The following is a 26053-nucleotide window of genomic DNA, read 5'->3' as shown; positions in this document are numbered from 1 at the left end:
TTCGATTAGATCCAAGAATTTTATGGGAATCAATGCCAAATTGGCTTATATCCAATATCACATTATGGAAGGGATTAAAAAATGCGATGTGCCAATCTCAATTTTCATCCATACACATTATTTAACCATGCAAAACCTAACCTATGCTCTCAGCAGCACCCATGGATTTTACCAACGGGAGCAGGAAATTCGGGGTTTTATATCAAACTTATAAGTTATATTTGTAATATCTATTTATGGTATATTTGTAATATTTATTTATGGTATATTTATAATATTTATATATTTTTATAATTCACATAGAGTTATTTATAAAGTGTAGTTAATGTTTATGAGTAATATGTTTTAAAGTTTATTTTAGGTATATTTTGCAATAAAGTTTATCGTTTTAATATGTTTCAGTATCGTTTGGAAAATACGTTCTGGAGTGCTGAAACAAAAGCGATGGGGGAGCGTCCACGATGATCGTCTCGTCCTTGGCCATACGGTGATCGCCTCGTCTCTCAGCGCCCAATCAGGAAGCCTCCCTTGCCAGCTGCTCGCTCCTCCACGTCCTTTTCCATGCAGGAACGCCATCGCCCTTGTCTGCCAGGTTGCTCAAATCATCCACCCGTCTCTCAGCTTCATGCATATCGACGCCCTTATTTAACCCGTCCATCAGCTTTCCCTTCGGTTTTCCGTCTTCGGCCCTCCTGGCCGAGGAGTGTATCGGTTTCTCCTCCTCCCTCTGCTCTCGTTTCTGCCCGACTCCTGGGCTCTCTTTTTCGGCGTTTTGGTCCGTGCGTTTTTGTTCTCTTTCTGAAAATGCGTTTTGGTCCCTGCGTTTTGGTTTCTTTCTGTAAAAAATGTTTCAGTATCGTTTCAATATACATAGTTTTCTGTATATGGATTCAATATATATAGTTTTCTCTATATTGTTCAAATAGCTGTAGCTATCTACAATAGTTTTTTAACACTGTATAGTTTTCTTTTGCATGTGCAGAAGGGTTCTGCGTGCAGTCGAGCTCTGAACCATCACCGTTTGGGCAGAGAAAAGATGATGGCGAAGCCGTAGCGTAACGCTGGCAAGGAGACAAAGATTGGCCAATATTGATATAAAGACAGGTAGCCATGACGATGGCTCCATTTAAAGGAAACTTGGGACTCTGCAGAGGCTCGTTCCCGGTGGCAGAAGCATGGGTTTTGATACCCTTCTTCAGAATTGCATTTGAAAGTTTCAATGGCGACCGACGGAAAACAAATTTACACATCTTGCCATTATGTCTTGAAAATTTTACAGAGAACGTATAAGATATTATTACAAGAAGATATTACAAAATTCACCAAGAATTCGGCACTAACCTTGCCAGCCGCAGCTCCTCCAGGTATTGAATTGAACGGCTCCTCGGTTCGCAGAATGGTTTTGCAGCTGTTCGCAGATAATGTTCTGTTCGGTTTTGCAGGTTTTGTTCTGTTTGCCGCGGAGCAGGAAGGGTTTTGAAGGCGGGAGGAGGTTGGTCGCATTCTTGCCATCTGTAAATGAACTCTCCCGGGCATTAATATGATTTGAGTGAGTGGAGGCCACGCGCCGTATTTGATTAATATGTCATCAATTAATATGTCATCAATACGATTTGATCAATCTGTAATCAATACGATCGATTTGAGGGTGGCTGCGATTTGATCAATCTGTAATCAATACGATTTGAGCTGCGGGCAGGGTCGCCGGGGCGCAGATGGGCAGCCGGAGAGGGATGCCGGAGACCGATGATGGATGGAAATATGATGCATGGTGGATGGTGGTCGTCGGGCTGTCAGAGGGTACCTCCATAGCATTAACGGGCTGTCAGAGGGTACCTCCATAGCATTAACTTTGCTATGGAGGTGGAAATAGGAATTGCCCTTTTTTATATGTTATGGAGGTGGAAATAGGAATTGCCCTTTTTTATATGTATCTGTGTCCTTATGTGGTTGGTGGGAGAGTTTTGATGTAACGTACCATCTCTCCTTTTTCTTGGTATCCTTTTTCTTGGTATGCGTGTCAAAGTTGCAGAGCATACGCCGCGCAGCCCACAGGATACTGCGTGTGGAGCCCAGCAGATGCGATGAATTTGGTCCAATTTATGTGTTGCTGACAAATAGTCAATGCTCCTTTGATTTCCGACTTATGTGTTGCTGACAAATAGTCAATGCTCCTTTGATTTCCGACTAAAGATATTTAGTCGGAAGTGTCGCAAAGTATTAATGATGTTTGAATCCTTGGTAACTATGGTATTTACCGTTGTTCCCTTGGTAAAATTATAACATGTTATAAAGTAAAAATGAAAAATCTTTAAAGGTAAAGAAAAATATGACATAAACGATGATTTATTAAATTTTTGGATATTAAAGTGAGAATTAAGAATCATTTAAGGTAAGGAGACACACGTTTAGTAGTGAATCTAACTCTACGCATTGTTAAGTAAAAACGCGTCGAAATACGCGGATTGGTAACGGTAACATTTTCTTTTATAGCCCGGTCGTTGGTATTCAACTGAGTATAAATGAGGGCGAGTGAATGTTGAGATACATTTCTGCACAAAAACAGAGGCTTTACGTTGCAACCCTCCCTCGAATTTATCCGCCATTTCGAAGCACTCTTAACTAAGCTCCTCCTTTGCGCTTTGTATCCATCTCATCTGCTAACTCAGGTCCTCCTTACCAGTTTGTATCCGATCTCATCGATCATCCGACAATTTCCAATCTCTGTTTCTATTTTTCATTCGACAATGGCTGCTTCCACCTCCACCGCTGCTCATTCCAACAACAATAGCTGCTACGACGTGTTCATCAGCCACAGAGGGCAAGACGTTAAGATGACCTTCGCCAGTCATATGTACCACCGGCTAATTGCCTATGGACTGCGAGTTTTTCTCGACTACCAGGAACTGGAAGAAGGAGAAGAGTTTCCTTGCCAAATAAAAGGCGCTATCAGAACCGCGTCCGTCCAGATTGCAATTTTTTCACCCACATATGCCGATTCACGATGGTGCCTGGACGAGCTAGTGCTCATGTTGGAGACGAGAGCTCCTATTATTCCAGTGTTCTACCATGTAAAGCCAAATGAACTTCGGTGGACACAGGGCGAAGGCGTGTATGCTACATCTCTACGCAACCTCGAAAAGAAGAGAAAGTATGATTCTGAACCGCGTTATGGCTCCGAAACTATCCAGAACTGGAGAAACGCTCTTTCACGGGTTGCAGAAATAAGTGGGTTTGAGCTGGATGAGCGGTTTAACGGGTAAGGACCTCGAGTCTTCTCCCTCTTCCTATTTTAGTCTGAATACAAAATGCACTATGAAAATGATACACTTTAGCTATAGTTTTATTTATTTGATAATCTTATTAATATTTAGAAAAGAATCTTCTGCCAAAATCACATAGAGATAATTTTTTGTCGACAATTTTTTGTGGACGGGTTTTGAACCTAATATTTAGAACCTAATATTTAGAGAAGAATCTTCGGCCAAAATCACATAGAAATAATTTTTTGACGACGCGTTCCGAACCATCGTCGTCGTCAGGATGAGTTGAATATCCCTTATGTCTATGTGATTTTCGCCCAAAAATTCTTTGAATATCCCTTATCTCTATGTGATTTTCGCCGAAAATTCTTCTCTAAATTGATATGGTATGTAAATTGATATAGTTGATATGGATCACAGAAGCCTAAATTCAATAATCTTATTAATAATTATATTTATTTTTCTTGTAAATAACTAGCGATGAAGGGAAACTACTGGATCAGCTCGTGAAAGCTGTATTGGAAAAAGGAATAAAAAAGTTGAATGTTGCCCGATATCCCACGGGTTTGGAAGAGAAGGTGGACGATTTTGAAACGAAATTATCATTGCAGCAGCACAGTGAAAGAGTTCAGTTTGTTGGCATCACCGGCTTGGGTGGAACGGGGAAGACAACGCTGGCTAAAGAACTCTTCAACAGAAAGAGTTCAAGATACAGTAAATCCTGTTTTTTAATTGATGTACGAGAAAATGTTAAAATCTCTGTAGCTTCGTTGCAGAGAAAACTTCTGAAAGACCTATGTGGATCTGAGAAACGAATAGACAGCAAGGATGAAGGGTTAGAGATTCTCAGGACGCATTTCTTAGGCTTATCTGCTCCAGTCCTGCTTGTTCTAGATGATGTAGATCATCAGGATCAAGTACATGCACTTTTGCCGGTTACAGATGAAGGTATCTTACCTCTACCCCCTAGTAGCTTAATTTTAATCACAGCCCGTGACAAGAATGTTCTCACAAGGTCAGGAGTACAAGAGCCAACAATTTATAAGTTGACAGGCCTTAATCCAGAACGCTCCAGAGAGCTCTTCTGTTCGCATGCTTTTAGCCAGCGCCATCCAATGCCGGGATTTGAAGATCTCGTTAATCAATATATAAAGGCTTGCAATGGATTGCCTTTATCCTTAAAAGTCTTCGGTGGGCTTCTCTGTGGAAACACCGATAAATCTTACTGGAAAAGTGAACTGGAGGAACTTAGAAAAGCACTTCCCCATGAGATACAAAAGAGCCTTCAGATTAGTTACGACGCACTTCAGCCTGACGAAAAACAGATGTTCTTAGATATCGCCTGCTTTTTCATAGGACAAAGCAGGGATACCGCCATCACAGTATGGAAAGCGTCAGGTTGGAATGGATCGCGCGGCTTTGAAATTTTATTGAGTAAATGCCTTGTCGAATTGGACATTATTGTTGAGAATCCATTCGACATGTATCGTATAAGAATGCACGATCACCTCAGAGATATGGGGAGATATCTTGCTAATAATACTCCGGGATTCCCGTGTAGGCTTTGGCGTGGGACAAAGCATACAGAGGTTTTGTTGCAACAGTCTTCTGTAAGTATCAATCTTTCAATCTTCTATAGACCTTTCAATAAAAATCTGGGTACAATTTTTTACTTTGTCATTGATTTTGAAAAATGTACAGGAAGCAACCAAAGTGCGGGGAATTAGAATGTTACATTGGGAACATTATTGTGATGAGCGTGCAGACTCAGACTCAGATGTGGATAATGAGCGTGCATCCTTTTCACGCTACAAAATGAAGAACTTAGAACTTCTTGATACTGACATGGAAGAATATCAATTGAAATGCCTTTTAGATGGGATGGACCCACCAAATCTATTATGGTTTCGCTGGCGCATCTGTTTCTGCTCTTCCCTCCCTCCTTATATTCCAATGAAGAATTTAAGGGTGTTCGAAGTGCAGGGGGATGAATTGGAAACATTGTGGCAAGAGGATTCGCAGGTAAATATACAATTTGTCAAGAATTAAAATGTTTATTTGCTAGTATTAATAGAACAGCACGGAACAAAAACGAAACAAAAGCGCTCTGTAGAGGACAATTATCTATTATATTTAGACTAATTAGAAAACCTGAATATACTGCAGACACCTTTCCGGTTGCGGGAGTTGCGGATTAGAGTTAATGTGCTCCATAAAATTCCTAAGTGCATAGGACAGTTGAAGCACGTGGAACTGATGGTGGTGCATATAAGCGAACACTATACTACTGTCGAAATCCCAAAGGAATTCTGTGATCTGCGTTCCTTGAAGCACCTGGTTCTGCAAATTCGACAATTGAGATCTCTGCCAGATTCCTTCGGGAATTTGTCGAGGCTGGAACACATCAACCTGTCTTACTGCGGTGCCTTGGAGAGGCTTCCCGACTCCTTCGGGAATTTGTCAAAGCTAGAACACATCAACCTGAAAAGCTGCGGTGCCTTGGAGAGGCTTCCCGACTCCTTCGGGAATTTATCAAAGCTAGAACACATCAACCTGAAAAGCTGCGGTGCCTTGGAGAGGCTTCCCGACTCCTTCGGGGATTTATCAATGCTAGAACACATCGACCTGGAACTCTGCGGTGCCTTGGAGAGGCTTCCCGACTCCTTCGGGAATTTATCAAAGCTAGAACACATCAACCTGAAAAGCTGCGGTGCCTTGGAGAGGCTTCCCGACTCCTTCGGACGTGACCTAAGGAACTTGAAGTATTTGGACCTGCGATGTTGCCAGAGTTTGAGACGTGTATCGGATACCTTTCTCAAGTTGATAAAGTTGATAGTGGACTGTCCCTTAGAAGTACTGCGTTTTGAAACGGTTGAAGGCGGAAGTGAAACATTGATTAATTTGGAGGGGCGCCGGCTTCTGCTTCAACTGCACGAAACACAAATATCGGAGGTATCAATTCCTACCCGTGTTTGCAACAACGTTCAATATCTCGACATCGACATCAGGGATTGTCAAGATCTGGTGGAGGTTGGAACATTGCCAAATGCACTCAGAAAACTGCAATTGATCAATTGTCCTAAATTGAGGAAAATAGAACGGCTATCTGGTTTTGCAAAACTTCAGACCCTGGCAGTAAGCCGGTGCAAAGAAGTGGAGGAGCTGCCAAGTATCAAAGACAAAAGTGTAGCTTTAGCAGAGTCGACGGGGCCAAGAGAATTGAATAATTCGGATTTTTCTTTTGACAATTGTCTGCTTCATCTCCAACACTTGGAACTGCACAACACAGCAATATCAGAGGTATTATATCCTACCGGTGTTTGCCCCAACCTTCAATATCTCGCCATCAAGGATTGTCGAGATCTGGTGGAGGTTGGAACATTGCCAAATGCACTCATAAAACTGCAATTGATCGATTGTCCTAAATTGAGGAAAATAGAACGGCTATCTGGTTTTGCAAAACTTAAGACGCTGGGAGTAAGCCGGTGCAAAGAAGTGGAGGAGTTGCCAAGTATCAAAGACACAAGTGTAGCATTAGCAGAGTCGACGGGGCCAAGAGAATTGAATAATTCGGATTTTTCTTCTGACAATTGTCTGCTTCATCTCCAACACTTGGAACTGCACAACACAGCAATATCAGAGGTATTATATCCTACCGGTGTTTGCCCCAACCTTCAATATCTCGCCATCAAGGATTGTCAAGATCTGGTGGAGGTTGGAACATTGCCAAATGCACTCATAAAACTGCAATTGATCGATTGTCCTAAATTGAGGAAAATAGAACGGCTATCTGGTTTTGCAAAACTTAAGACGCTGGGAGTAAGCCGGTGCAAAGAAGTGGAGGAGTTGCCAAGTATCAAAGACACAAGTGTAGCATTAGCAGAGTCGACGGGGCCAAGAGAATTGAATAATTCGGATTTTTCTTCTGACAATTGTCTGCCTCATCTCCAACACTTGGAACTGCACAACACAGCAATATCAGAGGTATTATATCCTACCGGTGTTTGCCCCAACCTTCAATATCTTGACATCAAGGATTGCCGAGATCTGGTGGAGGTTGGAACATTGCCAAATGCACTCATAAAACTGCAGTTGACTGGTTGTCCCGAATTGAGGAAAATAGCGCTCGACGTAAGACGGCGCAAAGAAGTGGAAGAGCTGCTAAGTGTCAAAGGAAAAAGTGACATACTAACAGAGACAACGGGACAAAGAACATCAGGTAATTTGGACTCTTCGTTTGACAAGTGCCTGAATCGTCTCCAACACTTAGAACTGGACAACACAGAAATATCAAAGGTATCCTTTCCTGCTGGTGTTTACCCCAACCTTCGATATCTATCCATCGAGCATGGTATCAGTCTCGTGAAATTTGTAGCATCTCCATATTATATATTGAGAAAACTAGACTTGTGGAATTGTTCTAAATTGAGGAAAATAGAAGAGCTTTCTGGTCTTGCAAATCTTCAAGTGCTGAGCATTGCCTGGTGCGAAGGAGTGGAGGAGCTATCAAGTATAGAAATATTGGGATCTTTGGAAAACTTGCAGGTGGTTTGGTGTTCGAAGTTGAAGAGCATACGGGTATTGGCGAAGCTGACTAAACTTCGAGAACTAAACGTTTCTAATTGCTCTGAGTTGGATGATTTGCCCGGGGTTGAACATTTGAGGTCGTTGGAGAAGTTATGGGCATGCGGCTGTAAGAAGCTGAAGAGCATAAGGGGGTCGGCCCAGCTTCGAGAACTGGACGTTTCTGAATGCTCTGAGTTAGAGGAGCTACTTGATATTGAACATTTGAGGTCGTTGGATAAGTTGCGGGCACGTAATTGTGCGAGATTGAAGCACTTACAGGGGTTGGCACAGCTGACACAGCTTCGAGAACTAGATGTTACTGGCTGCTCCAGGTTAGAAGAGATGCCAGGTGTTGGATATTTACAGTCGTTGGTGTGGTTGCGGGCATCTGAATGTGTGAAGCTCCAGAGCATACAGGGTTTGGAGCAGATGGCACAGCTTCGAGAACTAGAGGTTTCTTATTGCTTTGAGTTAAAAGAGCTGCTAGGCGTTGAACATTTGAAGTCCTTGCAGAATTTGCAGGCACGTAGCTGTAGAAAGCTGAATAACATACAAGGGTTGGCACAGTTGACGCAACTTCGACAATTAGATGTTTCTTTTTGCTCTGAATTAAAAGAGATGTCAGGTGTTGAACATTTGCAGTCATTGCTGGTGTTGCGGGGATCTGAATGTGTGAAGCTGAAGAGCTTATGGGGATTGCCACGGCTAACACACCTTCTAGAACTAGATGTGTCTGGATGCTGTGAGTTAGAAGAAATGCAGGGTGTTGGATATTTGTCATCTTTGATGGTGTTACGGGCATGTGAATGTGTGAAGTTGAAGAGCATACAGGGCTTGGAGCAGCTGACACAACTGCTAAAGCTGGATGTTTCTGGATGCTCTGAGTTAGAAGAGCTAAGAGGTGTTGGACATTTGATTTCATTGAATATGTTGCGGACATCTGGATGTGTGAAGCTGAAAAGCATCCAAGTTTTGGAGCAGCTGACACAGCTCCTAGAACTACACGTTTGTAACTGCTTTGAGTTGGAGGAGTTGCTAGGCATTGAACATTTGAAGTCTTTGAAGGAGTTGCTGGCAACTAACTGTAAGAAGCTGAAGAGCATACAGGGGTTGGAACAGGTAACACAGCTTAAATATCTAGATGTTTCTGGCTGCTATGAGTTAGAGAAGATGCCGGATGTTGGATGTTTGGAGTCACTGGTGGTGTTGCGGGCATCTGAATGTGTGAAGCTGAAGAGCATTCAGGGCTTGGAACAGATGACACAGCTTCGAGAACTAGACGTTTCTTACTGCTTAGAGTTAGAAGAGTTGCCAGGCTTTGAACGTTTGACGTCCTTGATGAAGTTGCGGGCACGGTGCTGTACGAAGCTGAAGAGAATAAAGGGGTTGGCACAGCTGGCACAGCTTCGAGAACTAGATGTTTCTTTATGCACTGAGTTAGAAGAGAGGCCAGATGTTGAATGTCTGCAGTAACTTGTGGTGTTGAAGGCCTTGCATGAAGTTGAAGAGCTTTTGGGAGTTGTCTCGATTCACAAGTCAAGTCCGTCAGACCTGAAAGATTCACAAGTCCGTCAGACCTGAAAGTGGAAGGGAGATGCCAAGACTATGTTTCAAAAGCATCCTTCCATCCATCCTTGCTAGATGATCCAAAATACAATCCAAAATACAATTTTATCATAGGTTATAAAATTAGAATAAAATAATTATTAATTTAAGATATTAAATTAATAATTATTATTCTAGAATGTTTAATTATTTAATGGAGACTTTTAGAATTAGCATATTGTTGTAACTAGATATGAATCTCCAAATGTGTCGTATCTTAGGCTCTATTTTACGAGAATAGTTACCTAGTTGGTTTGAATAGCATTTATTGTAAATGGACACTTGTTATTTAATAAGTGATCCATAATTAGAGGTAGTTAGGACATGGAGCTTATAAATAGCTCATTCTTGTTGCAAGAGTGTTTGATTGTTCGGGTGTAAACTCTTGCAAAATCAATTATGTAATTGTTTTTTTTATTAATAAAATTACGTGTCTGAGGACACTTCTGCCATTAATCCTATCGAAGCAACTTCTGCCATTAATCCTATCGAAGCAAAAATCAACTTCTGCCATTAATCCTATCGAAGCAAAAATCTTGAATAGTTTTTATATGATGTATATGGTGTAGTTTAGTTGAATAGTTTTTATTTGATGCTTTTTTTTGTTAGAACTTCGTAGTGTTTGTTATTGTAAGTCCCTGATTTGTATGTGGATCAGTATTAGTTTAACATTGATAGTTGAACCTCAATAGTTTAATATTGATCATGATCAATTCAGTTTATAAGGTTTAATTTTAAAAAAATATTTTCAATTAATTTCAAGCCTTTAAAAATTTAATTAAAAGGTTACCCTTTACAATGCTCTGTGGATATTTGATAATTTTATCTTAATTTACAATGCTCTGTGGATATTTGATAATTTTATCTTAATTTACAAATAAAATTGCAATATTCATGGCATAACTTTTAAACATCAATACACTAAACTTATTCAGAAATCTGGAAGTATTAAAAATCGTCCACGAACCAGTCAGGCAGGTGTCGATAATCGTGAAGACGGTAGTCATCCTGAAGTGGTGATTCGTTGCTGGCCAATCACTTCAACATGATATGATGCTCTTCCTCAGCACAGAATGACTTGAACAGAAACGACGCACAATGCTCTTTGTCAACACAAACTATTCAAAATGACTTGAACAGAAACGACCAACAATTCTCTTCCTCAACACAAACTATTCAACGCGCACTAAACTTAGAGACCTGCAACACAGCGGCAACAATCTCTATACCTTCGTTGCAGAGAAAACTTCTGAAAGACTTAAGTGCTACAAAATGAAGAACTTGCAACTTCTTGATGTTGACATGAAAGAAGATCACTTGATATGCCCTTTGGAGGGGGTAGACTCACCAAATCTATTATGGTTTCGCTGGCGCGTCTGTCTCTGCTATTCCCTCCCTCCTTAGATTCCAATGGAGAAGTTGAGGGTGTTAATGTGCACACTTTTATATTGGAAATATTGTGGCAAGAGGATGTGCAGGTAAATATAATTTTGTCAAGAATTAAAATGTTTATTTGCTATTATAAATAGGACACCACGGAACAAAAACGAAACAAAAGCACTCTGTAGAGGACAATTATCTATTATATTTAGACTAATTGGAAAACCTGAATATACTGCAGACACCTTTGCGGTTGCGGGAGTTGCGGATTAGTGCTTATATCCTCGAGAAAATTCCCAACTCCATAGGACAGTTGAAGCACCTGGAACTGATGGTGGTGGATATAAGGGCAGAGCCTACTGTCAAAATTCCGAAGGAATTCTGTGATCTGCGTTCCTTGAAACACTTGGTTCTGAGCATTGGAAAATTGAGATCTCTGCCAGATTCCTTCGGGAATTTATCGAGGCTCGAACACATCCAACTGTCTTACAACTATGTCTTGGAGAGGCTTCCCGACTCCTTTAGGGATTTATCAAAGATACAACACATCAATATCAGATGTATCATTTCCTACGGGTGTTTGCCCCAACCTTCAGCATCTCGACATCAAGGACTTTGAAGATCTGATTGAGGTTCGGACATTGCCAAATGTATTCATAAAACTGATTGTACAACTGTCCTAAATTGAAGCTGATAAGCATAGCGGATTTGGCGCAGGTGATGCAGCTGCGAGAAATACGCGTTCATCTGTGCAATGGGTTAGAAGAGCTGCTAGGCGTTGGATATTTGAAGTCCTTGGAGGTGATGCAGGTATCTGGATGTATGAAGCTGAAAAGCATAACGGGTTTGAAACAGCTGACACAGCTCCGAGAACTAGACGTTTAAAAGAGCTGCTGGGCGTTGGACATCTGAAGTCCTTGGAGGTGTTGCAGGCATCTGGATGTGCAAAGCTGAAGAGTATACTGGGTTTTGATCAACTGACCAAGCTCAGAAAACTAGACGTTTCTGAATGCTAAGAGTTAAAAGAGCTTCCAGGCTTGAGCATTTGAAGTCCTTGATGAAGTTGCAGACATTTAGCTGCAAGAAGCTGAAGAGCTTACAAGGGGCCGCCGCTGCTGGACAGAATTAGACGTTTCTGAAGAGCTGCTCAGTGTCGGGCATTTGAAGATGTTGGATGTGTTGCGGGCGTCTAAATGTGTGAAGATGAAAATCTTATGGGGGTTGGCTGACAAACCTTAGAATGCTTGAAGTTACAGGTCTGCCGCTGAGTGCTGTTTGGGCTCGATTCCAGGGGCTAGGAATGCCGAGAGTATGTTCCTAGAATCTGATGATACTTTTTATTTTATTCTTTTAAAACCCATTTGTCCTTCCCCTACTGACCATGGTTATCACAAGAAGGTACAGTTTGCATGAATTTCAGTATTTGTTTCCGGGGTACAGTTTGCATCAATTTCAGTATTTGTTTCCGGCGTCGTCTACCCAGCGGTTGAAAATGGTGGCCGGAATCTGGCTAAAAATTTAAAAAAAATTGCAATAAGAAGGTTTAAATAAATCCAGTTTTTGAGGGTGGAAATAGTTTTATGTTTAAATAAATCTAGTTTTTGAGAGTGGAAATGGTTTTAGTACTTATAATTTAGATATACAAAATTTAAAAAAAAATCTGCCATATTTGATCAAGAGAAATTTTCATAATTTTCCAAACAAATTTAAAAGCAAGATAGACTGCGGCTTTGTGTTCAACATCGTTTTTCAGAAAAATTTAAAAAAATCTGCCATATCTTATCAAAATCTTGAGAAATTTTCATAATTTTCCAAACAAATTTGAAAGCAAGATAGACTGCGGTTTCAACATCGTTTTTCAGGATTGTGTGCAGACTAACGAATTTCAAGCTTTATGCACCTTGCACGAAATGGAAGCTGCAGCGGTAAAAGTTTTCTTTTTGGTCATGGCTTCCATACATTTTATCTTGTTTTTATAATTTTACCTTATTTTCTAAGTTTATGAATATTGGTAAAAGTTCCTGCAGTATCTCCACAATGCAGACAACTTATGGAAAAGACTATCCAAGCCTGGCCTCATATCATAGGCCAGGGCCACAGGTATCCACGACTGGTTCCATCAGGATTGCACACAACAGGTGGTGGAGCAGGTCCTCGTCCAGGCTACCCATACTATGGTTCGACTGGAACTAGCTTTTAATCAATCAATTTTTTTTAGTGAGAAATATGTTCATCAAGTCAATGACAGTTAGTTTGGGATTCTAGATGCATTAACAATTTAGTTTGGGATTCCACATGCATTAAAAATTTAACTAGACTCTGATGTAATTCTATTGGAGTCCACTTGATAGCAGTCTACTCACTATTTTAAATGTCCACTGGGTCAGTGGGTTGTTGCCATTTTTTTATGAATGTGAAGTTATACATTGTTTGAGCTCAATTTTCTGAAATTCTGTTGCAGGAAGAAGAAATTCGTTATCATATATGTCACCAGTGGAGTTTTCCAACCAATGCATACTCACTGAGCAGTTTTGCTTTTATTTGAATGTAAGTTGGTGGCATGCTATGATCTGAAACAGCTAGTTAAAAAATTATGTTTATTTTGTTGTCGACTTGTTGGAAAAGATTGTGCTTGATACAGCATTGCTCTCCTTCATATATTTAAATATATTTGTTGCCTTGGGGGTGATATATGTTTTGAAGCCAAGTGAATGTAATGCATGTACTATCAGGCATTTGAACAGCATGGAGAGATGGAAGAGGCTGTGTCAGAAGGATTTGGCTTTGTTACATTTAAGCATATGGATTCTGCCCAAAGGGCATTGAAGGAGCCTAGCAAGACTATTGATGTATGTGTTTTCTTTGTCAGTCTTTGTAAATTTTGTGTTTTTTTATGCTTTGTATTTGTCCACCGATATCTTATTGAATTTGAAGGATACTGTCATTAAAGGATTAAGGATGTTTATTTTCCCAGTTGCTTCTGCTTTATCAATATTATATCTCATTAACACTTCCCAGGCATCTTAACCTTGTTTTCACCAACATTATAGACATGCATGCATTTAAATCTGAATGCCGCCCTCCCATACCTTGTGATGGTTATGATTTGCTTTATGATGGGCAGTTTAACATGCTTCTGTTGTCAGAGATTTTTGCATGTTTTTCCAAGGCGTAGCTCGTTTGGCGGTATTTGTCTTGGTTAATGTTGTATGTATTTGTCACCAACAGGGGATTTGCATTTGTGACTTTCAAGACTGTGGAGGCTACAAAGCGGGCTCTTAAGGAACAAAAAAATACAAAACCATTGATGTAAGCAATAGCTAGCACTGGATAATGTTGGTCATATTAGTTGAAGGGCAGTTGTTGATCTTGACGCCTATGTTCTATGCTTGGCATGCAGGTGCAGGGAAGGACTGTTACTGTGAAAGTTGCAGCTGATGGTCAGAAGGAGAAGTTATCATCACAACCTGCAGTCTCTCCACAAATGCAGACAGCTTATGGAAAAGACTATCCAAGCCTGAACTCATATCATAGGCCAGGGCCACAGGTATCCACAACTGGTTCCCTATACCGTTGAGATAACGCGATAATATATATAATGAAAGAAATAATGTATCCCTTAATAAGTGCCCAACCTTTTCAAGATAGAGATTCCATGTCTTTGTCCCCGCCTCTGTATGTTTTCTGCCTGTCCTACTAGCTACTATCTCTGCTGCTGTTCCTTGTCTCTACTGGCCCTAATTGCTCTGTGGTTTTCCTAGCTTGTCCTTGCCTGTAGTCTCTGTCCCTGTCTTTGTTGCTTCCACCTCGCTTGGGATCTGAGACTAAATGTACAGATCTCTCTATATACGACGCTCCCTTTGCACTTGGTGAGAGCGTATGAATTCGACGAGGTTCTGCTAGTGAATTGATCGCTGAAGATAGCTAGATCACTGAGAATTTGAAAATTTCACTGATTGATTAGAGCATCGAGAGAAAATGTCATGCTACCGTGATTGAATAACTAGATAAATCCTCCAATTTTGTTTGATAATTCGAGCTTTTCGATTCAGTCACTCCCGGTTCCACTCCGACTATGCTGCAGGAATGCACAGTTCCTCGCCTTGCATTGGAGTGTTTCTCAACGGTGTTCGGTGCGAGGTTGCCTGTCTTAGCTATTCAGACTTAGTCAATTCGTCCTCAGGGAATGTTCCACCCTGACCCTCATAAGCCTGTCCACTCATTTAATCACACTCAAGATGCAGCTTAGTCTCCCAGCCCAAAATCCACCCATGGTTCAAGTCGTAGTGGTAAGGTTTTGTTCGTAACTATTACTCCCCAATTAAGCTTTTACCTACATCACCGGTGGGGTTGTGTCCTAAAATATAGTATTGTAGCATCTTATCCTTTTGAGAGACTCACTGCAGAGGGCCACCTACCGCCCAGAGCCCACTCCCCAGTTAATCACACTCACGCACAAGGTCGCGTGGCAACTCTAAGCTCTTTAAGGAAATGGGCCAAGCTAGGCCAGAAGTACAGGGTTTAATGCTATCTCACCCAATAGCTAGACGATTTGACTAGTGCACGAGTGCAAGCGATCGGATCAGAGAGATGCTATGCGAATAGAAGCTCAATTAGATCTCCTATCAGCGTGTCAAAGTGAAACTAAATGCTGAGAAGCCAGACTCAGGATTCATGCACAACCAGTGTGCTTTCATTAAATACTGATCCATCCTTACCTTCTGAAATCACCCAATTGTTAACAACTAACTAAATGCCTTCTTTGGAAAGTGTGTTTGCCTCTGTGTTAAGCTCCCTGTAGACATGGAGGAAGGAAATGGTATTAAACACTGCCTTATTATTTTCATCTGTTCAAAGATAGGGCTCAACACCAGATTTCCCATCTTGAATTTCCCATTCATCCAATTAAGAACTACCAAGGAGTCTCCAAACACGTGGGACCTTGTCACACCTTTGCAGCTAATTTCATTAGTAACTTCAATGCCAATAGTTCTGCATAATTGTGTGAGCCTCCTCCCAACCCAGCCTTTAATTTTATTAGGTGTACTACGCTAAGGAAGATGATGCCTCTTGCCCCACACATAGTTGGAGTGCCTTGACTGGCATCGTCAAAGTACCCCAATGCTCCTGCTTTGTCAATTGATTCATGAATTAGCTGTCTCTGAATCTTCATCTTTGGAATGACTGCTTCCAAAGACTGTTCTTACTTGAGATGCACATTGAAAAGTGGGGGATATATCTCTCCTCGAAGAGATCTGCATTCCTAGCCACCCAGATGCCCCAAGCCACTATTTCTTGCTTTTCATATTTTTAGGCTAGTCCACCTATAGCACTTTATGTTGTTTCTAGCTCTTAAAAAATATGTTTCAAGGCTTAATAAACATATACCAAACGACGGTTTCTAGGGTCTTACTCTGTGTCTAAGTTGTTTAATACACATCTACCAAACAGCTGTATTAGAGATTTTTTCCCCTTCAAGAAGACTGTTTCAAATCCGTTTCTAGTTGTAGATATATTATCCCTTACAAGAAGATAGTTATAAAGCTGTAAGATATTTTTTCCCCTGCAAGAAGACAATAATCAACTCTGTATCTAGCTTAGTTCACATATACCACACATATGTTTCTAGGTTGCTTAATACAGCGTCACAACCTGTCTCTAGTGTCTTACTCTGTCTCCAGGGTCTTACCCTGTTTCTTGCTCTTAAATCATAAGAGCTAGATCTTCTTTGATACAGAACCAGTAACTAAAAAAGGGTCTACAAGATACTATCAATGGCGAGGCCCAAGCCGAACCCATCCATACTCCTGCAAAACCCATCCATACTCCTCTATGGCCCAAACAAAAACCTCCCTTGATAGCTACTCTCTCATTTTCTTTAAAGTCATGAGTGTCCTGCTACGCCCGGACCCGTAGAGCGTTAGCCAAGAGCCTGACTGCATTGATTCAAGAAGACTTGCTATTTGCTTTGATAAAGCATTGCTCTCCTCCATATATTTAAATATATTTTTTGTCTTGGGGGTAATATATGTTTTGAAGACAAGTGAATGTAATGCATGTATATTTCCTCTCAGGCATTTGAACAATATGGAGAGATTGAAGAAAGCGTTCTTATTATGGATAAGACATCAGGAAAGTCACGAGGATTTGGCTTTGTCACATTTAAGCATATGGATTCTGCCCAAAGGGCATTGAAGGAGCCTAGCAAGACTATTGATGTATTTTTTTCCTTTGTCAATCTTGTAAATTTTGTTTTTTTGATGCTTTGTATTTGTCCACCGATATCTTATTGAATTTGAGGGATACTGTCATTAAAGCATTAAGCATGTTTATTTTCCCATTTGCTTCTGCTTTATCAATATTATATCCCATGAAGACTTTCCAGGCATCTTGACCATTGTTTTCACCAGCATTATAGACATGCATATATTTAAATCTGAATGTCGCCCTTCAGTACCTTGATGTTTATGATTTATTTCAAATAGAGCAATCATTGTTTCATTTGCAGGCATCTTCCCCTGGGATATTGATACCTCCTTACAATTCTAAATGTATTTATTATTCCACTAATAATATCTTTATAGTTTTAATTGAATATGTATCAGGTAATATCACTGTTATTTTGAAAAATATTTAACTGATGTTGGGGAGACAACAAAATATAACTTACCACAAAACCCCAAAACTTGTTTGAAGAAAAATGAAAGCAATCCAACTATTGTTGCTAAAAGTGGTATTCCATTTATATATTGCAGTTTTGTCGGAGTCTTGAGACTTCTCGAATTCTATGGTACTCCATTATTACATATGGTGGAAGATCGATCTTCAAACAGCTCTGATTCATTATTTAACACCTATTTTTGGTAATTTTTATATCCATTGTTGTTTATTGTACAGGGGAGAATTACTGTAACCAATCTGGCAGTGGCGAGCACAGGACCTGGTCAAAGTGCAGATCAGGCTCAAAGAAAACTTTACATTGGTGGTCTTTCATATGACACGGCCAAGGATAAGCTTCTAGAAGTTTCTTCCAAATATGGAGAGATAGAAGAAGGTTCAGTTGCATATGATAAGAATACTAACAAATCCAGGTTACAAATCTAATATAAATCGGTTTGCTTTATGATGGGCAGTTTAACATGCTTCTGTTGTTAGAGATTACAAATCTAATATAAATCGGTTTGCTTTATGATGGGCAGTTTAACATGCTTCTGTTGTTAGAGATTTATGCATGTTTTTCCAAGGCCTAGCTCGTTTTCCTGTATTTTTCTTGGTTAATGCCATGTGTTTGTCACCAACAGGTGATTTGCATTTGTGACTTTTAAGACTGTGGGGGCTACAAAGCAGGCTCTTAAGGAACCAAACAAAACCATTGATGTAAGTAATAGCTAGTACTGGATAATGTTGGTCATATTAGTTGAAGGGCAGTTGTTGATCTTGACACCTATGTTCTGTCCTTGGCATGCAGGGAAGGGCTGTTACTATGAAACTTGCAACTGATGGTCAGAAGGAGAAGCTATCATCACAACCTGCAATATCTCCACAAATGCAGACAGCTTATGGAACAGACTATTCAAGCCTGAACTCATATCATAGGCCAGGTCCACAGGTACCAACCTCTGCACCACCACCAATTGGTTTCTCAGCATATGTATCTCAGCCTCCATATGCAACACAACCTACATATGGAGGAATTTCATCTGCTTCTCAATATGGTGTTCTAAGCTCCACAACCATACCGCTCAAACCAGTATACAAAATATGCAACATCCCTCCAAGATCCACGATTGGTTCCATTAGGATTGCACACAACAGGTGGTGGAGCAGGTCCTGGTCCAGGCTACCCATACTATGGTTCGACCGGAACTGGCTTTTAATCGACCAAATAAATGGCAGTTAGTTTGGGATTCTGCATGCATTAACAATTTAACTGGACTGTGAAGCAATACTACTGGAGTCCACTTGATAGCAGTCTACTCACTATTTTAAATGTCCAGTGGGTTGTTGCAGACTTTTGATGAATGTGAAGTTACACATTGTTAGAGTTCAATTTTCTAAAATTCTGTTGCAGGAAAAAGAAATTCGTTACATATATGTTATCAGTGGAGTTTTCCAACCAATGTACACTCTCAGCAGTTTTGTTATTATTTGAATGTAAGTTGGTGGCATGCTATGATCTGAAATAACTAGTTAAAGAATTATGTTTATTTTCTTGTAGACGTGTTGGAAAAGATTGTGTTTGCTTTGATAAAGCATTGCTCTCCTCCATATATTTAATATATTTGTTGTCTTGGAGTAATATATGTTTTGAAGCCAAGTGAATGTAATACATGTATAGCAATGTGGGGGATTAATGTTTAGAAACAACATAGAAATGAAGTTTATACAACGGGGTAATATATGTTTTGAAGCCAAGTGAATGTAATTCATGTATAGCAATGTGGGAAATTAATGTTTAGAAAAGTTTGGTGTCAATGTGGGGAACAGATGTTTAGAAACAACATGTAATTTTAGAAACAACATGTAATTTTAGTTTGATGATAACGTGGGGAAGAAATGTATAGAAACAACATGTAATTGAAGTTTCGTGGTAGTAAAACTGGAGTAGAACCTAGTGGGCTCTAAATCACTTTGCTTTTATGTAAGCTTTCTTTTTATCAACAAATAAGCAATGTAGGTATGAAAGTACTTGTAATGAGTTTTGTCTATTATTTGGATCCCTTTACTTCAAGGATTTAAAGTAATAGAATACTTCATTATATTTGAGTGTCTCTGTAGTTAGATAGAAATTGTGTGGATACGGGTGGAGGATAGGGTATAGGGTTTATGTAATACAACTCTAAAGAAAATAACTTTGATTTTTCAAAGTTTTCTTGGAAGTCTAAGTTATTAAACTTGATTTTTCAAAGTTTTCTTGGAAGTCTAAGTTATTAAACTTTGAAGTCTAAGTTATTAGAATGCGCTTCAATACTGTTCTATTAGTTTATTTACTAATAGTGAACTAGAATATCTGATCCGGAGTTAAATTAAATTCATTGTTATAGCATATTATTATAGCAATATATAGGAAATCATCTACTTATATTTAAATAAAGTATCCACTCTGATCCAGAGTTAAATTCATTGCTATAGCATATTATTATAGCAACATATAGGAAATCATCTACTTATATTTAAATAAAGTATCCACTCATTTGAAGATTGAATTATCCACTCATTTGAACATTCAATTGAAAGAATTTTTTCCCACTTAAAATTTAAGATAATTATCTTTTCATTTTCTTAATTCATTTTTGCATTATCCATTACCACCTTTATCTCCGTTCTCGCCTCTTCAGGTGAATCTGACTCTCCAACGGGTGGGACTGCAACCTTTGCCTGTGCTGCTTCTTGTTTTGTTGCGAGTGAAACCACTGCCTCCATCTCTGCTTCTGGCTTTATTGCTGCTTGCTTTTCTGCTGCACTAAGATGAACGGGTGGGATTGCAAGTTTTGCTTGTGCTGCTTTTTGTTTTGTTGCGGGTGAAACCACTGTCTCCATCTCTGCTTCTGGCTTTATTGTTGCTTGCTTTTCTGCTGCATTAAGATGGAATAGACCTGCTAATATACCCAAAATATCCGTTGCACTAAGATGGAATAGACCTGCTAATATACCCAAAAACCCGCTGCTATATGATGAGAAGCTATTCCTCTTGGAACAAAAAGATCAAAACCTTCAGCTCCCTGCTATATGATGAGAAGCTATTCCTCCTGGAATAAAATGATCAAAACCTTTAGCTCCCCATGTTGGAGGTGAAACATTGTGAATTAAGGTGATATTAGATTACTTTGTTATAAAATGTTTTATTTTAATCATTTACTTATAAAGGTTCCATAATATTAATAAAGAGCATTTTCATAAATCTTTCTCTTTGAACATTACCTTCACTTTGATCATACTCTAGTTGGAATCTCCAGTAAAAAAATAAAATTGCATAAAATTTACTTCTTTCTTATATGCTATCATTCCTTATGCCTTTGCATTTCCTTTGTAACATGTGGTGCAAATGGTGCAAATGCTAGTTATAAATCTCTGCTCATTAGGGTAGGTTGGGTCATTCATTGATGGATGCCTACACTGCTTAGCCATGTAATGCATTATTTTATTTAACACATTTATTTTCTTGTTAATTCATTTTATTTTTACATTAATAATGTCTATAGGCATGTTTATTAATTTTATAGTAGAGATACATATTATTTTATTATTATCTAATTTTAAGGTCACAGCTTACCAAGGTATGCGTACTCTATCTCCTCTCATTTTGAACCTCTTACTTTTGAGTAAGAAAAACATGTTCTTAACCATTAGACCCACTCAGAACATAATATTTTACAAAATATCTTAATAGCAATCACATATAAAGAATCTAGATTTATTTTAATTTAATTTAAATTAACTAATTCAAAGAAAAAAAATGTCATACTAACATGTAAAATTTGTCATATCTATTATGTTAGACCTATCATCTTACTTAAACAACATTTTTTATACTGTAGAGGTCTTATTCTTTATTGATACATAGGCCTAGCATTGCCTTCTTAAAAATAAATTTCTGTCATTAAAAAAATATTTACATGTTTTTCAAACTATATATGTATTTAATTTATATTAATTTTATATTATCAAAATTTAAAATATATATTGAAATTATAAAAATTATAATTTTATTTTATATTATTATTATTAATTATAATTTTATTTTATATTATTATTAATTAATATTTTTTATTAATTTTAATAGCATAAGAATTAACATAAGACAAGTTCTTTTAATGTTTATCATAAATGGATGGTAATCAAAATTCAGTTATCATTTCATTTATATAAATACATTAATGTTATATATTCATTATTATTATTATATATTTTCTGATACATACAAAACCAATAAATTTGGTTTCAAAAGATTAACATGTCCACTTATTAATCAACGGTGCTTGTGATGATTAAAAATGAACAGGTTACTTTCCATTTCTACATGTTTGTGGCACTATCTTAGACATTTGACCATGTTCACACCTAATCTTCAACGGTTGGGTAACCTGGAACGTGAACAGTCATAAAAAAGATGAACTGATCCGTCCATTTTATGTATATAAACAATAGCTGTCTAATGAAATAATCAATCAATTTCTTCTGCCCATTCTGGAGTTACCCTGGCCTGACATGGTATCAGAGCACAGGTCCCAGGTTCTAAAAAAAAATAGTTGTAACTCCTGCCTCTGTCCTGAGCACTGTGCTGCTCTGTCCTGCGCTGCTCTGCCTCTGTCTGATATTCCTCTGACATGGTATCTCTGCGCTCTCTGACTAACATGAACGCCTGAGACTGCGCACTGCCCGGTTTGAACGCCTGCGTTATTTGATATACTGGTTACCGTTGAACGCACTCCTAGCCGTGTCTTTTGTCATCTCATTTCATTCTCCACCATTACCACATCCCCATCCCTTTCAAACGTTACACATACAATCGCCTCAATTGTTTAGCTGGAACATTGGGGGGATATCTTTGTGAAAAACGTATTGCAGGACGATCCCTTGATCTCCTCCGAACGATTACACGCCTTGTATTCCCATTCTGTCAGTGAGAAGCTCGTAGGCGGTTTGTATCTTCTGGAAGAGGGCAGCCGCGTTGGGGTCGTCGGGCCTTTTGTGGGATGGCAAACAAGGGCTCGGGCTCTGTAGGCCTTGCGTATCTCGACCACTGAAAGCTTTAAACCCTCTCGGCCTGACTGTAATCCTAATACCTGGTAGTGATCCTCCTCCATTGCTTCAAGAGCCTCAAACCCCTGAAGCTCTCAAATAAATGAAGAAATTTACGCTGTCAGCACTGTTAGCTGCGAAAAGGCAAGCCCAATGTTTATATTTGCCTCTGCGTCGTATTGGAAATCTCAGTGGATCACAGTAGGAGGATATGGAGAGCGAGAGCGTGTACATGTCGAAGCTGGCGGAAGAGATGTGAGACCGATGCGCTGGTAAATGTGCTGGTGGACACATGGTTACGTTAGCTGTGGAGCTCGCTTACCAGGTGGTTGCTTTCCTGTAAATCTGAAAAGCATTCATGAACTTTCAACTCTTGGATGCTCGAGACAATAATGGTTGGGGTGAGACTTGAACAAGCGACATTGACATTTTATACACCATTTTAATTTATCGTTATTTTGTTGCGCTGGACTGAATAATATTTTGCCTCTTTTAAAAGTCTGGTCAATATACAGAGTTGTGAAAATTTGAGTTGATTGCCATGTAACAAAAAAAGTGCTAGCGGCTAAAAGCATTATTTGTGAAAGTACCTTGACATATATATATTAACCAGCCAGCGTTTTGAACAGCATATATATATCAACCAGCGTTTGAGTTTTGAATGCGTAGTCTATACATATGTAATATGGTGAGGATCTTTGGAGGGCTTTGAAGAAACAGTAAAGTATTTGCCCTTTTTTGCGTACAATTTCACTGTACATCAGTAAAAGATTTTTTATCAGCAGAAGTAATTTTTTTACAGAATGCATTCAGTCATCTCTATGGTCGGAATAGTTCTCACTAGCAAGGAGAACTATTCTGAATGGTCTCGGATGGTAAAACACACCCTCATCTACAATGAGTTGTGGAAGGGAGTGTGTGTCGGAGAAGAAGACAAAGAACCTATGCAGCCTACATCAGATAAAGAACTTGTCATTTGGGAAAACAAGAACAGCAAAGCCTATGCATTGATCGCAGCATCTGTAAATGAAGAAGTAAGTCGTCATATTTCATCCTATTCCACTGCCTTTGAAGCTTTACAAAAGCTAAAAGAACTCTATGATTCACATTATGCACTTGAAGTTGTTCAGCTCATGATTAAACTCTTCACTCTTGAACTGAAAAATAATGATCCTCTTGCTCTTGCATCTGAAATAAAGTCTATAATGCATGATATTAAATCCACTAAGGTTGAGCTGGATATCTCTCTTATTGCCTTTCTCAAAGCACTCTATCCTACCTACTCCAATTATCTTGAGTCATTACAAGCAAATGGAAATCTTAAAGATATAACCTTTGACTCTCTTGTGAAAAAGTTTGCTGAAAGAGAGAAAGCCTTTGGAAAGAAGACAGTCCCTGAATCTTCTGAAGAGACTGTTTGCCTTGCTCATAAAGAAAAGCATCATGCTCAAGATTCTACAAGAGGAAGAGGTGGACGAAGAGGAAGAGGAAGATACTTCAGAGGCAAGGGGGGCAGACATTCTCAAGCAGAAAAGGCAGATCTGCATTGCATTCGCTGCAAACGAAATGGATCACATGATGCTTCTACATGCAAGCTACCATGGGACAAAATTGAGCAGAGAAGAAATCAGCAGAAAGGTAAAACTGATAACACAGACAAAGGTAAAGCACCTGAATCCGCTCACTATATTGAGGCACAATGTAACATTGGAGTAAATGAAGATTTGTTTAATGCTTCACTTGCTTCTTCGAAAAATGATTGGTTGCTTGATTCAGGAGCAACCTGTCATATGACTCATAGGAAAGATTTTTTTGAAGATTTCACTGACAATGTTGATGGAGCAGTATACTTTGCAGATCAGTCAAAAATCAAGCCATCAGGGCTTGGCACAATCAGGCTTAAACTGCCTGGTCTTCCAGACTTTCTTCTGGATCATGTTCTATATCTCCCACAGCTCAAGAGAAACTTGGTGTCCCCGGTCCACATCCGCCAGCAAGGTCACTCCATTCATATGTTTGATGGAAAGCTTGAGGTAAGAAAGGCATATGACCACTCACTTGTCATGAGGGGAATAGAAGAAAAAAGACTTCTTAAACTGCAAGGAACCTCTGCTCATGCACAACATTTCTCATATATTTCTCATCATGAAGAAGGTACACTTCCATCAAGTTTACTATGGCATGCTAGATTTGGACATTTAAACTATGACAGTCTCCGCTTATTAAAGAAAAATGGTGTTGCTAGTTTGCCTACAATTCCTAGAAAACATAAGCAATGTGATGCTTGCATTCTAGGAAAGCATAGCAAACAGTCTTTTCATGATTCACATTCAAGAGCACATAGGAAGCTTGAACTTATTCATTCAGATTTATGTGGTCCAATGCCTGTTCCTTCTGCAAATGGAAATAAATATATCATGACATTTATTGATGATTACATCAGAATGTGTTGGGTTTATTTATTGAAGAACAAATCTGATGCTTTTCAAACATTCAAGAATTTTCATAAGTGGATTGAAAATGATGCACAATCTCATATTGGGTCTATTCGCACTGATAATGGAAAAGAATATACATCAAATGAATTTGAAAACTATCTTCGCCAACATGGGATCAAACATCAAACAACTGTACCTTATAATCCCCAACAGAATGGTGTAGCAGAAAGAATGAATAGAACAATCTTGAATATGGTACGATCCATGCTTTTCTTCAAAAATGTAAAGATAATGTTTTGGGCTGATGCTGTTCTATGTGCTGCATATATAAAGAATAGATGTCCATCTAGTGCTATAAGAAACAAGACTCCTTATGAATTGTGGTATGGACATGTTCCTTCGGTAAAACATCTCAGGATTTTTGGTTCCACTTGTTATGCTTTAATACCAAAGGTACATAGAAACAAACTTGGTGCTAGAAGTCGTAAGTGTATCTTCCTGGGGTATTCAAACACCTCTAAAGCATACCGTCTCTATGATGAAGTAAATAAAAAGTTTGTTGTATCTAGAGATGTCATTTTTCTTGAATCATCCAAATCTGACAGTGTTGTTGAGCGGCAACTTGATCGCTTGGATAGATTCGCAAAAACGAAATCATTTCAAGAATTTGATAATCAGATTCCACATCTTGAAGGGGGGATTCCTATACTAGAACAACATGTGGAATCTTCTTCTGAAGAACAATCTCCCTTGCATGAAACTCCAACAACGGATGATGCTTTAAGTGATGTAATTGATAGAATTGGGAGACTCAATCTTGATTCAGTCCCAACTCAATCCACAGAGCAGCCTGGACCATCTCAGAAAGGTCCCCCAAAGTGGCTGACAAAGACACTTGAAAGTGTTCATCCTGATGAAATTGGAAAAACAGGAACCAGAAATACAAACCGACAAGATGGAGGTGATGTAGATAACTCTAGTTCACCTGTTGATATGGATGTTACTTATGATTGTGAATTGAACTTGTCTACAGATTTTGAACCAACTTCCTTCAAAGAA

The 26053-nt window shown here is 39.1% G+C and overlaps 1 protein-coding gene, 1 long non-coding RNA gene and 1 pseudogene across 3 annotated transcripts; all 3 read left to right on the top strand.

Annotated features, from left to right (window-relative positions):
* The first annotated feature begins 792 nt into the window (after positions 1-792).
* On the top strand, positions 793-1564 carry LOC149211478 (uncharacterized). Its single transcript, XR_016250167.1, has 3 exons — positions 793-847; positions 983-1364; positions 1443-1564. It is a non-coding gene; the product is annotated as an uncharacterized LOC149211478 (long non-coding RNA).
* A 985-nt stretch (positions 1565-2549) lies between these two features.
* Positions 2550-9677, top strand: LOC149211477 (uncharacterized). The gene is made up of 4 exons (XM_089391509.1): positions 2550-3259; positions 3742-4873; positions 4965-5285; positions 5430-9677. Exons 1-4 carry the CDS (start codon positions 2748-2750, stop codon positions 9300-9302), a joined length of 5838 nt encoding a protein of 1945 aa, XP_089247635.1. The 5' UTR covers positions 2550-2747; the 3' UTR covers positions 9303-9677.
* A 570-nt stretch (positions 9678-10247) lies between these two features.
* LOC149211476 (uncharacterized) lies at positions 10248-19021 on the top strand (annotated as a pseudogene). Its single transcript, XR_016250712.1, has 12 exons — positions 10248-10912; positions 11056-11446; positions 11532-12123; positions 12677-12739; positions 12833-12991; positions 13276-13361; positions 13547-13663; positions 14221-14361; positions 16889-17032; positions 17712-17905; positions 18116-18191; positions 18283-19021. The product of XR_016250712.1 is annotated as an uncharacterized LOC149211476 (transcript).
* The last annotated feature ends 7032 nt before the right edge of the window (positions 19022-26053 follow it).

Source organism: Pinus tabuliformis, chromosome 1_1 (genome assembly GCF_031772625.1).
Source record: "Pinus tabuliformis cultivar Carrire ecotype Pingquan chromosome 1_1, CPIR1, whole genome shotgun sequence".
Classification (NCBI taxonomy): domain Eukaryota; kingdom Viridiplantae; phylum Streptophyta; class Pinopsida; order Pinales; family Pinaceae; genus Pinus; species Pinus tabuliformis.
This window is presented reverse-complemented; position numbering and strand designations above follow the sequence as displayed.